At 38.2% G+C, this 11,819-nt stretch overlaps 2 protein-coding genes across 7 annotated transcripts in view; both read left to right on the plus strand.

Annotated features, from left to right (window-relative positions):
• The window catches only part of G2e3 (G2/M-phase specific E3 ubiquitin ligase), a 28,757-nt gene extending 23,689 nt beyond the window's left edge, over nt 1–5,068 (plus strand). For all 3 annotated transcript variants that reach the window (NM_001167963.1, NM_001015099.2, NM_001167964.1), the window contains one exon: nt 512–5,068. In NM_001167963.1, the coding sequence (NP_001161435.1) occupies nt 512–804 (293 nt within the window). In that variant the 3' untranslated portion in view covers nt 805–5,068. The remainder of the gene's footprint in view (nt 1–511) is intronic.
• Nucleotides 5,069–5,594: 526 nt separating this feature from the next.
• Scfd1 (Sec1 family domain containing 1) overlaps nt 5,595–11,819 on the plus strand; it is a 72,592-nt gene continuing 66,367 nt past the window's right edge. For all 4 annotated transcript variants that reach the window (XR_003950090.1, NR_157117.1, NM_029825.3 and 1 more), the window contains exon 1: nt 5,595–5,718. Coding sequence is in view for 2 of the 4 variants with exons in the window: in NM_029825.3 (NP_084101.1) it covers nt 5,667–5,718 (52 nt within the window). In the remaining 2 variants the exon portion in view is untranslated. The remainder of the gene's footprint in view (nt 5,719–11,819) is intronic.

Here is an 11,819-nt window from a genome sequence, read left to right on the forward strand (position 1 = left end):
AGATGGAAACATTTTTCCTATTCAAAGGAAACTAAAACTTTAAATATGGGTGGTCATAATAGCATAGAGCAGTCCTAAAGCTAATCTCTGTTCCATCTAGTTCAGCTTAAAGCCACCGAATTAGTCTATATCAACTCTACTCATGATAACAAGAGTATTTGTTAATAAACATTACCTATATTCATTTTATAAAAGAAAGTTTTTACTTTCAAGTTTTCCTATAAATTTTTGGTTTTTATCATTTAGATTTTTCTGCATTTATTAAGCTATCATATTAGTGACTACATAAAAGAAGTTAACAATAAATGGGTAGACCTTGATTTTTCTTTTGAATCCTACATTGATTTGCATATTGGATGTACTCTTTAGCACACTCTGTGTCTTAGTTTGTCCTAGACGAATGTCAGAATCTGTTACTTCAGAATTCTCAGTCTAGTTAGAAATAGTCTTTGCTGATACTGTATGTTTCATGGATTTAATTATCTTTCCTGTTTAATTGCTAACTTTTCAGATGGTAAATCTGCAACAACGATGGAAGATATTCTTATTTTTGCAACTGGCTGTAGTTCTGTCCCACCAACTGGATTTAAACCCTCTCTGTCAGTTGAATGTCTACATGTGGATTTTCCTGTTGCAGACAAATATAGAAACCATTTAGTTCTACCAGCCACCAACACGTATGAAGAGTTCCAAGAAAATATGGATTTCACCATAAGAGACACTCTAAGATTAGAAAAGGAAGAAAGGTCTCACATACTACCTCGGACATTAAATGTTTCTTCTAATGAAGAAATGCTTATTTAAAGGCTGCTATTGATACCTATTTTTATTAATCATCACTTTTGAACATTCTGGCCAGCTTCTTGGCACAACAAAATTTATAACTTTCTCATAAAGGGATGGTTTGGCTTCCGAACCACTGAAGGTTTGGTTAAGGCCTTCTAGTCATGTTTGGTGATAGCTTTCTATTACTGTGTTGCCTTCGTAACACCAATATGAATATTTTCTATTACTGTGCTTTCTTGATAACTTCATATATTTTTAGAATGGTTGTACAAACCGTTCAACTGTACAGGTGCTCGGCTATATTAGCATGACCTATGAAAAACTGTTTTCTCGATTTTTTTTTTTTAAATTAGAAATATTTTTTTAGGATGACACTCTCTAGTTTTGTGCAGCTATCAGATTTGTTTTGTTTTGTTTGTTCTCCTTTACTGTTTGTGGTTTTTTTTGTTTGTTTGTTTTTTGTTTTTTTGTTTGTTTTTCTCTACATAGTCCTGATTGTCTTGGAACCTGTCTATGTAGAACAAGCTGTCAAATTAAAGCAATAAATAGAAAAGTTGGCTAAGTCATCTCATAAATCAGAGATATTTTTTAATGTTTTGCAATTAAGTGACCAATATATCAATTAAATGACTGATTGTAAATAGTCTATTAAAAGCAAGGCTTTACAAATATCTCTAGAACCTATGTGTCCTCCTTAAGCTTAAAATCATGGCTGTGGGGTTTTCAGGTGTGCTTGAAAATCCCTTAGAAAGCACAGACTATTTATGTTCTTTAGTAGTCAGAATGTCTCATGCTTGAAACCATCTAGGTGTCTGAAGAGTCTCTGGACCATCATGGTTTCGCGCCATAACTGCTATTTATTATTACTAAGATTGTTGTATGATTGGTAAGATCTCACCATAGCATTCTATAGTTACCTTCTTTTGCTTTCAAAAGATATACATTGTATAATCAATGAATGAATTATAATTTAAAACTACAAGTTAAAAGAAATACTCTAATTTTGCCACATAGAGATAAATAATGTATTTTGTATATTCTTTATAAACTATTTATTTTTCAATTTTTATTGTGTTATGACAGGGTCTTTCTATAGAGCTCAACTGTTCTAAATTTGCAATCTTCCTGCCTTATAGTCATTTAGGTGCTGGGATTATGACGTATATCAATGTGCCTAGCAATGTTTATTTTTTGATATGAATGCTGTAAAAGAGTAACAAGAAACCACGTAATAAAATCAAGATATGTACAGTCTCATCTCAAGGCACGACATCACTCTCTTGTAATCCGTGCCCCGAGAGACTAAGGCAAGAGGATCAGGAGTGATAACGCAAGTTTAAAACCATCCTGGCCTACAGGATACCCTGCTCAGTAAAGAAAGAAATAAGGACATGACCCACTCATGGTAATGTCTTCACACATTAACACAAAGTATGTGTTATCTGTTGGTCATGTATTGTTTACTCCTAAGAAACACAAGATTTAAAAGGGACTTAGATCCCTTAAACAACAGGATTGACTTGGTATTGACAATGCCCTTCTTAATGCCAAAGGAAAACTCAGTTGTCATCATAGTGCCATTTTCTTGGTTGCATCAGAACCTTCCAAGTTGTACTTAAGAAAACTAATAGTTTCTCTTTATCTTGAGCATTTCTTTATCTTGTGTTACATTTTGCTGGATGTTTCGAAAGTAATGAAGTGGGCCATCATAATTTAAATCTTAAACTCAATAGACACCTTTTATTTCAAGTGTGTTGATAAGTTGGATCTTTATGTTTTAACCTGTTTAATTCCAGCTGGGGAGATGGCTCAGTGGTTAACAGCACTGTCTGCCCTTCTAAAGGTCAGGAGTTCAGTCCTGAGCTATGTGCAAAATGTTTAATTCCTACAGAGTTTTAAAGGCTGTTAAATCCATACAACTCCTAAATGCTATTTTTTCAGCTTTTAGTTTGAGGGGTTTTTGTTTGTTTGTTTTTTGTTTTCCCCTAAGATAAAGCGAACACAGCCTTCATAAAACATAGGGTGGGATTATGGAGCCTGGGACTGGCTGGCTACAAGTGATTTTATTCCACTTACTCTAGGTAAGACAATGGCCTTGTTGGTGAGATGGTCTAAATATTAACAGGATACTTACTTCAAGTGAAACATCAGATTTCAAGATGTCTTCTGGTTCAAACCTGTTTTGCATGGTTTCTAGATCAGTCTCTATACACTTGAGGCTTATCAGAGAAACTGCAGTGTTACTGCGTCATGCTTGTAATGTTCCCATTCTGTTTTATAGTATAGTTCTCACATTAACATACTTAGCTTCAAAATTATGAAGGAACAGTTTTATGTTTGGTTAAGTAAAAACCCAGAACTAGCGTGGTCTCTGTTGTCTGCATTTATGCTTCCCCCTAATTATATTGGAAGCTTTTGGAACTTGCACATTCAGTGTTTATAAAGGGGTGTATAATGAGTTTTTCCTATGACTTTGCTTTAGTGTTTAGTCATAAGAAAGTGGTAAGAACTAGACTCTGTTGATAAAACATGGTTACTATTGCATATTTGTTATGCTTCAGGTAATGCAGTGTAAATCATTAAACACATTTAATGATGAATTATTTGAATTTATATTATCTGTAACTTGGGAAATTTTGTAGTCCTTAAAAGAGACCCAGTTTTCAAGTTCTATTTTTGACCACCTTCAAATATACTCCACTACCCACTGTATATTAGAATCTGTGTAGAAGTAGTTTATAAGTCGGCCTGTTTAAAATATATCAAAACAAATACTGCTGGGGATTTGGCCTGGTAGTAGAATGGTTTGCCTAGCTAGTATGTGGAAGGCCTTGGGTTTAATTTTAAAGTATGACCAAAACATTAAAAAAAAAAAAAAGCATGAACATTTAACAATAACATTTCTAAGTAAATGTTTTTATGCCACTAAAATGTGAAGTTGTGAAGTGTTCATATAAACTAAATAAATGTGTTGGGAATCTTGAGACAGAAAGGCAGAATAGCACTGTTCCTCAAGGAGGGAAGTCAAGGCAGGAGTCTGCTGGTGGGGGTTGATACAAAGTGATTGCTGCCTACTGCCTTGCTTTCCATGGCTTGCTCATTTGCTTTCTTACAGAAGCCAAGGCCACTAGTCCAGGGTGGCACTGCACACGGGCTGGGCCCTTCCCATTCGCCACTAATTAAGAAAATGCCTTTCAGGGTTGCTTACTTCCTGGTTTCATGGAGCCATTTTCTCAGTTGAAGTGTTCTCTGCTTGCATGTCTCTAGCTGTGTCAGGCATCTAATAAGGATGGGGTGGTCTTTTAGTGCAGATGTGTTTCTTTTCCTTTTTATTAGTATGTAATTGTTTAAAACAGGCTGTCACGACACATGCATACATGTGTGTAATGAGCTTTGGTCATACTCCCCTTCTTGCCTCATACTGAACCCCTTCCCTATTTCCAGGATTGTCTTAAACAAGTAGTCCATTTACGAGGCTGATGTTATTAAAGTGGGTAAGATCCAAAATCTTTACTCTTCTTGTCTGAGAGCTCCTTGAACTCAAGAAACAAACTGTTTTTAGCAAATTTTCTAAGATAAAACTATCCCTTGATGTTCAATTATTTAAACCAAAAAATCTGGAGTTAAACAGCTACAATAAATCTAACTCTGAAGTCATGATTTTTATTCTTATAATCAACATTAATATCATTCTTGGTCGTAGCTTTGCAGGACTGTTCTATATAGTTACTCTTCTAATGAATATATATATCTTTATGTTTACTCCCCACATTACACCATTGGACAGAAACATGCACACTGTATAAATGTCTTAGTATTTTATGATAATGTGCCTTATAGTCTTGGAAGGAGTTAGTATGGAACTTAAATGGTCAAATGACAAATTTGTACTTAAAAGTGGGGATTCTCAGGTGAGTAAGATTAAACTCACTGGAAGGTGGGAAAGCCATTCTGCTCAAGAGTCCATGGACACCAGAATTGAGATACTTCCCCTAGGGCACAAACTGGTAGTTATAGATAACCTGTTGTAACTTTATAAAAATAGGTATCTACATCTGTCAAATGTGTTTTTATTGTAAAAAAAATGCAATCTTGATTTTAAAAAATAAGATAAATTATTTGTATAATTTTGAAAGCCAAATTTTTGAAAGTATGATTTCATTTCAGAATCTGACTGCCTGAGAATTAATCCATAATGCAGTGTCATCGGTGGGTTCATTGATTGGTAATAAGTTGTCATTGTATATATTTTTGACATTAATAAAATCTATTATGAAAATGGTCGATGTGAGATTTATTTCATAATCACAGGGCTCTAAATGTACCAAACCTGGCTGTGATCATCCGGATTCTGCTCACAATCATTTGTTTTTTTAATTTGCACTACTGAGAGGAAATTCTGCCATTTGGCTTTTCTGTGATTTTATACCCTAGCAGGCCAAAGCCCTTTCCTGAAGAAATCAAACGGAATAAATTACCACGCTTGTAGTTTCCCCCCCCCCTCCCCCCCCAGAGGAAAGAGGGAAGGGACACTACTGTTATGGAAATCAAGAAAACGCAATTTCTGGCGTCTCATTTGGCCTTGTAAATTTTTATGAGGATTTAAACTTGATGAGAAGTGCACTATCAATTAGATTGTAAGCGCTCCACCACGCCCATGCCCTGAGAAGCGGTTTAAGAGTAGCGACCTCGGGAGGTTCGCCCCGATTAGTTAGAAACGCTGCTGGGAAATCTGCAAACACCAATGTCTGTGAGGAAAGGCGAGGGCTGGGACCGGGGAGGCGGGCCGGCTGCCGCCATAGCCCGCCTCCTGGTTCTGCTTCCGGCGCGGGAGGTAGGGCCACGTCATCTTCGGGCTCCCAGTGCCAGCCGGGCAGTGGATGGTGGGAAGCAAGATGGCGGCCACGGCCAGCATTCGGGAGAGGCAAACAGGTACTCGGTATTTCCTTCTCTGCAGTGTGTGCCTCAGCAGCGGCCTGTCATCATCTCTGGGTTGTTCGTACAGCTCGGAGTTGAGCTTTGAGAGCTGCTCCGTTTTGAGGTTGTGGGGAAGAGATGCCTGTAAGCTTCACAGCCTTTACCACAGGCTGCTTGCTACAGTGCTAGCTACTTATTTTTTAATTGCCGAGTTTTAGAAGGCCATCAGGGCAAGGACCAGCAGCTGGTGTTTTCTTTCCTGTCTTGTCACTTAACGAGGTCTATAGGTTTGTGTTCGTATTTCAAGTCTCCCAGGTCGGTTTGGTTTTCACTTTCAGTTTTAGGGTTTTTTTTAAAAAAACCTGTTTTTGACACTTGAGCCATGATTACAAAATCTAAGTATTCTTTTCCGAGCACCTTACTTTATGCCATCATCTTTGGACCCTTTGGGAGAAGCTGATGGAAAATGCCAGGTGATAAAGCTGGAAGAGACTTCGGAATGTCAAATCAAATTAACAGCGTCCTCTTTCAGTTGTTCCACAGATAATAATCTTAAAATATAGAACAGTTGTATCTTAAGTAGAGCATATTTGTACACCCATTTATAAAGTAAAAATTTAAAGATACATATTTCTTCCCTTGGTTTTAGTTTAGTTTTTTTTTTTTTTTTACATGTGAGATACACCTGATTTTCCTTATTTTCAGTAAACTCTAGAAACTTAATGTATGTATATTGGCCCCAGAATAATTACCTATACGTATATCATATATAATGTGATATGTATAAATCAGAACTGACTTACATATACTACTTATCTAGTAACTCCCAAAGAGAATAGAAATCGTCCATAAGCGATAAAGAACTTTAATTCTCTTGAACCTATGCTTATTTGTATGAAAAACAATTGGTTACAAGCAATACAACATAGCAATAGAATTTGAACTGTGCCTGATTCCTTCCCTTGTGTTAAAAAAAAAAAAAGATAGATTTGAATGTAGCATACTTAACAGAAAACATACTGAGTTCTACATTTCTCAGTAGGTAATTTAGTAAAACGGTAAAGCATAACTTAAAATATGGTAAGCAAATATTATTTGAGAATGCTTGATAATTAATTTTATTTGCAAGCAAACAGAAGCCCAAGTTCTCTTAGAAGTTTGGGTATAATATCTTTTTCTTTGTTTGTTTGTTTGTTTGTTTGTTATTTTTTTCTTCCGAGACAGTGTTTCTCTGTGTAGCCATGGCTGTCCTGGAACCCACTCTGTAGACAAGGCTGGCCTCGAACTCAGAAATCCGCCTGCCTCTGCCTCCCGAGTGCTGGGATTAAAGGTGTGCGCCACCATTGCCCGGCCTGGGTCCAATATCTTAATAAAACTAAATGAATTGGATTTTACTACCCATCAGTAAAACTGTCCTGATGAAAGGAAACCTTTTAAAAGTTGAATTTATGCAACAGTACATCTTTAATATTCGGACATTGTAAAACACTAAATGTTTTGTCTTTTGGTGAAAATAAACTTCATTATAGCAAGATTCCACATTATTACTGTATAGCTTGTGCTGCATCAGTTATTAAATTCATACTATACATGGATCATGCCTTATTTCCAGAAGAAAATCCTTTGTAGGAGTAACATTTCATTGATTTCTGTTGAGAATATTTAGTAACAAAAATCCTCTAATATTCTAGGTGGGAGATGCTTTGCTGCAAAGTAATTTGCAGTCAGTTTGGACGGATGAGACAATAGTCAATGCACTGTGAATTTATCATTAGTTTAGGTAGTTTCTGTTATCTCCATTTTATAGATGAAGAAACTAAAGTACAAAGGTGTTGACTAGCATGCCTGTTTCTTGGTTTGTCTCCCTGTAGTACCTCTGTCACCTCAAATGCCACCTTTGTGAAAGCTTCCTGCGTTACTTTTCTTCTCTTTCCTGTCTTCCATTCAGCAGTCAGAGCAAGCTGCTTCCTCTTGTTACTACTGAGGGTTTTGCTTGTCTGTCTCCCTTGTCTCTCAGTGTTACACAACCCAAATTCATTACTTTATCTCTTGCTGTGATTTCATCTGGCCTCTTAGCTTTCAGTATTATATATTCTGGTGTCTTGGTCTTCTGATGAAGAGACATCATGAACGTGACAACTCTTATAAAGGAAAGCATTTAACTGAGGTTTGCTTACAGTTTCAAAGGTTTAGTCCATCATCATGGTAGGGAGAGTGTTGGCCTGCAGGTAGACATTGATGCTAGAGAAGGAGCTGAGAGCTGTCTGTCCAGATCCGCAGCCAACAGGGAGAGAGTCTGGGCTTGGAAAGGGCTTTTTGAAACTTCAAAGCCCACCTCCAGTGATACACTTCCTCCAATAAGGCCACACATCCTAATGTTCTCAAATAGTGCTACTCCCTGGTGACCAAGCAGGCAGATCTTTCAGTCTGTGGGGGCCATTCTCATTCTAGCCACCACAGCTGGTGAGTCCCAGGTCTACATGGCTAGTGTAGACCTCTATTCTGAAATCAAGGCCACTTGATAGCATTAATGAAAGCTTCTTTCTTATAATTCCCCATGCAAATCTCCATGTGGTTTTTCTTTTCTTTCTTTAACTCAATTCAGATTTATCAGTAAATCATGCCAGTTTTACTCTAAAACTGTCCAGTGCCTGTTGCTATGCCCCAATCCCGTCTCCTTGAATTTCTGCAATAACTTTCTGTTTTGTTCCTTTTACAACCTTATTCCCATTCATTCACAGAATGCACCCATACTAAGCATGGCATGCATTTGTCTGAAACCTTGTAATAGCTTTTTATTTTGACTATGGCAAGGGGACCAGATCTCCAAGCTCACACATGAGCTAGTTAGTGTCTGCCTAACTTGACCACTTTGTTACTTTGTTACCTTTCCTCAAACGCCTCACTCGGACCCTCCTGGCAACCCGGTTTGTTTCCTCCCTGCAGAATGTTCTTTCATGGTCATTTGTGTGTCTCCCTCCCTCACTTCCTGTAGGCCTTTACTCAAATGTGCATTTCTCCGGAGACCTTCCTAATCACTATTTAAAATTATATCTCACCTTACTTTTCTCCTTTCCTGGCCCCATTTTTTTTTTCACAGCATTTATCATGATCCCATACATCCTAGGTTTTACTTAATTTGTAAATGACCTTTGTCTGTCAACAATAATGAAAACTGCATTAGGACGGGTAATTTTTATTTGGTCTGTTTTCCTTCATGTGATGCCCCATAGTTAGTGCAGTATCTAGTACATAGCAAACACTAAGTAAATGTTTGCTGAGCCGGGCATGGTGGCACAGGCCTTTAATCCCAGCACTTGGGAGGCAGAGGCAGGTGGATTTCTGAGTTTGAGGCCAGCCTGGTCTACAGAGTGAGTTCCAGGACAGCCAGGGCTACACAGAGAAACCCTGTCTCGAAAAACCAAAAACATTTGATGAATGAATGAATGAATGAATGAGCGAACAGTACATATAAATGACAGTGTTTACTCAGTTAATGAGTGAAGATATTTTTCTGGGTAAGGGTGAAGTTACTTTAACCAAGTGTAAAACTGTAGGGTAATATATTTAGAACCCATAAAGAAAACTAGTTTATCATTTCCATTAGAAACAGTGATTTATTTTTATTTATTTATTTGTTTTTTCGAGACAGGGTTTCTCTGTGTAGCCCTGGCTGTCCTGGAACTCACTTTGTAGACCAGACCGACCTGGAACTCAGAAATCTGCCTGCCTCTGCCTCCCAAGTGCTGGGATTAAAGACGTGTGCCACCACTGCCCGGTTGAAGCAGTGATTTCTTAGAGTGTTAAACTCTGGTCAAGTAGAATTACATACTTTTATCACTCTTTAAATATATGCTGTATGCTTCATTAAGAAATTACTTGTATCAAAACATCTTTGAACAAGTTAGCCACGGCCTGGAGTTGCAGAAGCTTTCCTAGTTGAACCAAAACAATGTGAGATTACCCGCTGGGACTGGTCTTTCATGGTGACATGAGTGAATGTCTGTTAACTCTGGAGAATGCCACATGCCATCTTACAGGGCAGCCAGGCTGGGGTTCTTCCTGCTTGTCATTGAGTCAGGAACATGACCAGCTTCTAGAAACAGGGCTTTCTCGTGTCTTTAGTGCCTGGTCATAGGAGGAGAGCACCACTGAAAGCAGTCAGTCCAGGAGCACTGTGTTTGTGCTATTCATGTGTATTTATAGAAGTCTGTAACCTCTGGCACGCTTAGAAGTAAGCATAAGTTGTTAGTGATGTGTATTACTGTAGTGCCGGTATTTTCAGGGAAAAAAAAATAATAGGTTGGGCTAGCAACATGGCTCATCAGGTAAAGGGGCTTGCCACCAAACTGATGGCCTGACTTTGATCTCTAGGACCCACATGGGAGAAGAAAAGAACCAACTCCCACAAACTGTCTCATGGCCTTCACGTGTGTGGAATGACATAAGTGAGTGCACACAGGCACACACAATAAGTGTAAAAAATAAAAATGGTTATGTACACCCATAACTACCCTCCTTTACTTAGCTCTCTATATCCATAGCTTTTGTATCTGGATTCAGACAATTGCAAATCAAAAGGATTATAAGTAAAATGTATCTTTACTAAATGTGTACAGACATTTTTCTTGTCATTGTTCCTTAAACAATGAAGTACAACAACCTGTCATTTACATTGGTCTATGTATTAACAACTAATCTGCTATGACTTAAGGGAGTTCCCCTAGATTATGTGCAAATACTATATCATTTTAGGTTTTAAAATATTATAAAGGTATATTAAATGTTAGGGACTTGCGTATCCAAGGCATTTTAGTATCTAAAAGAGGTTCTGATGTGGGTGACGGAGTGTGCTGAAGTGCAGCCTTTCCAAGGAGAGTGCTGAGCAGCGTCACCACCCACCCACCTTGACCTGCGTTTAATATCAGTTCTTTGATGGGTGCATAGGCCATACGGGTATTTGTTCGTGTGTTATATAGTGCTATATTTGTAGTTTGGATTGTAGATTATTCCGTATTACTGAATGTTCACATGTGTTTAAAAATCAAAGTAGCCTGGCATGGTGGCACATGTCTTTGATCGTAGCATTCAGGAGTCAGAGGAAAGCAGATCTCTGTGAGTTTGAGGACACTCTGCTGTACATGGTGAGTTACAAGGCAACCAGAGCTGTAAGACCTTGTCTCAATTCAGTTAATAAAGTAAGTTTGAAAGTAGTCACTCTTTTTTTTTTTTTTGGTTTTTTGTTTGTTTGTTTGTTTGTTTGTTTTTTCAAGTTTCTCTGTATAGCCCTGGCTGTCCTGGAACTCACTCTGTAGACCAGGCTGGCCGCGAACTCAGAACTCCGCCTGTCTCTGCCTCCCAAGTGCTGGGATTAAAGGTGTGTGCCACCACCGCCCGGCTGAAGGTAGTCACTCTTAAATCACCTGATTTGTACATTTTCTTGAATGCTTGGCTGTCTCACTTTCAAGTCCTGCTTGCATGCAGGACGTCATATGTTTACTCTTCAGCACCACATAAAAACCAGGGGCTGTGGTAGTGCTTGCCTCTCAGTTACCCCAGCAGTTAGGAGGTAGAGGCAAGAACATTAGACATTCAAGGCCATCCTCAGCTACACAAGGAACTTGAGGCGGACTTAATAGGACTGTATTGGAAAAAGGAAAAAGTCACACAGACCCGTGCACATACAGAGAAGTAGCACCAGCCAACACAGCAGATTGTCATTTTCCTTGGATTTTTTTTTTTTAATCTACTGTGGTTTAAACGGTGAACAAGAAAGGGCAGAAGATACTGTAACCTGTCAAGCATGGCTGCTGTGGGTTTTCAGAGTGGACAACTTCAGTTCCCAGTTACCTCTTACCTTCTGATGTCTCATTTTCCCCAAGGACTATAAAGCAATGGAGTTGGGTAGCCTTTCAGTGGGTTTATTGGCTGTGAAATATACTCGTGAGTAACTAAGAAATAGTCCTACTGTAATGAATCCCCATATGAAACAGTTGAGCATGCCATAGATAGTCTTGTTTTTATAAAGGTTTTCTTCATCAGTAAGCAGTTAGCTACTAAGGCTGTTATCATGATAAAGCACTTTCTTTTGACGTGTGTGTAAAAGGCATTATGGG

This window comes from Mus musculus, chromosome 12, assembly GCF_000001635.26.
Source record: "Mus musculus strain C57BL/6J chromosome 12, GRCm38.p6 C57BL/6J".
Classification (NCBI taxonomy): Eukaryota; Metazoa; Chordata; class Mammalia; order Rodentia; family Muridae; genus Mus; species Mus musculus.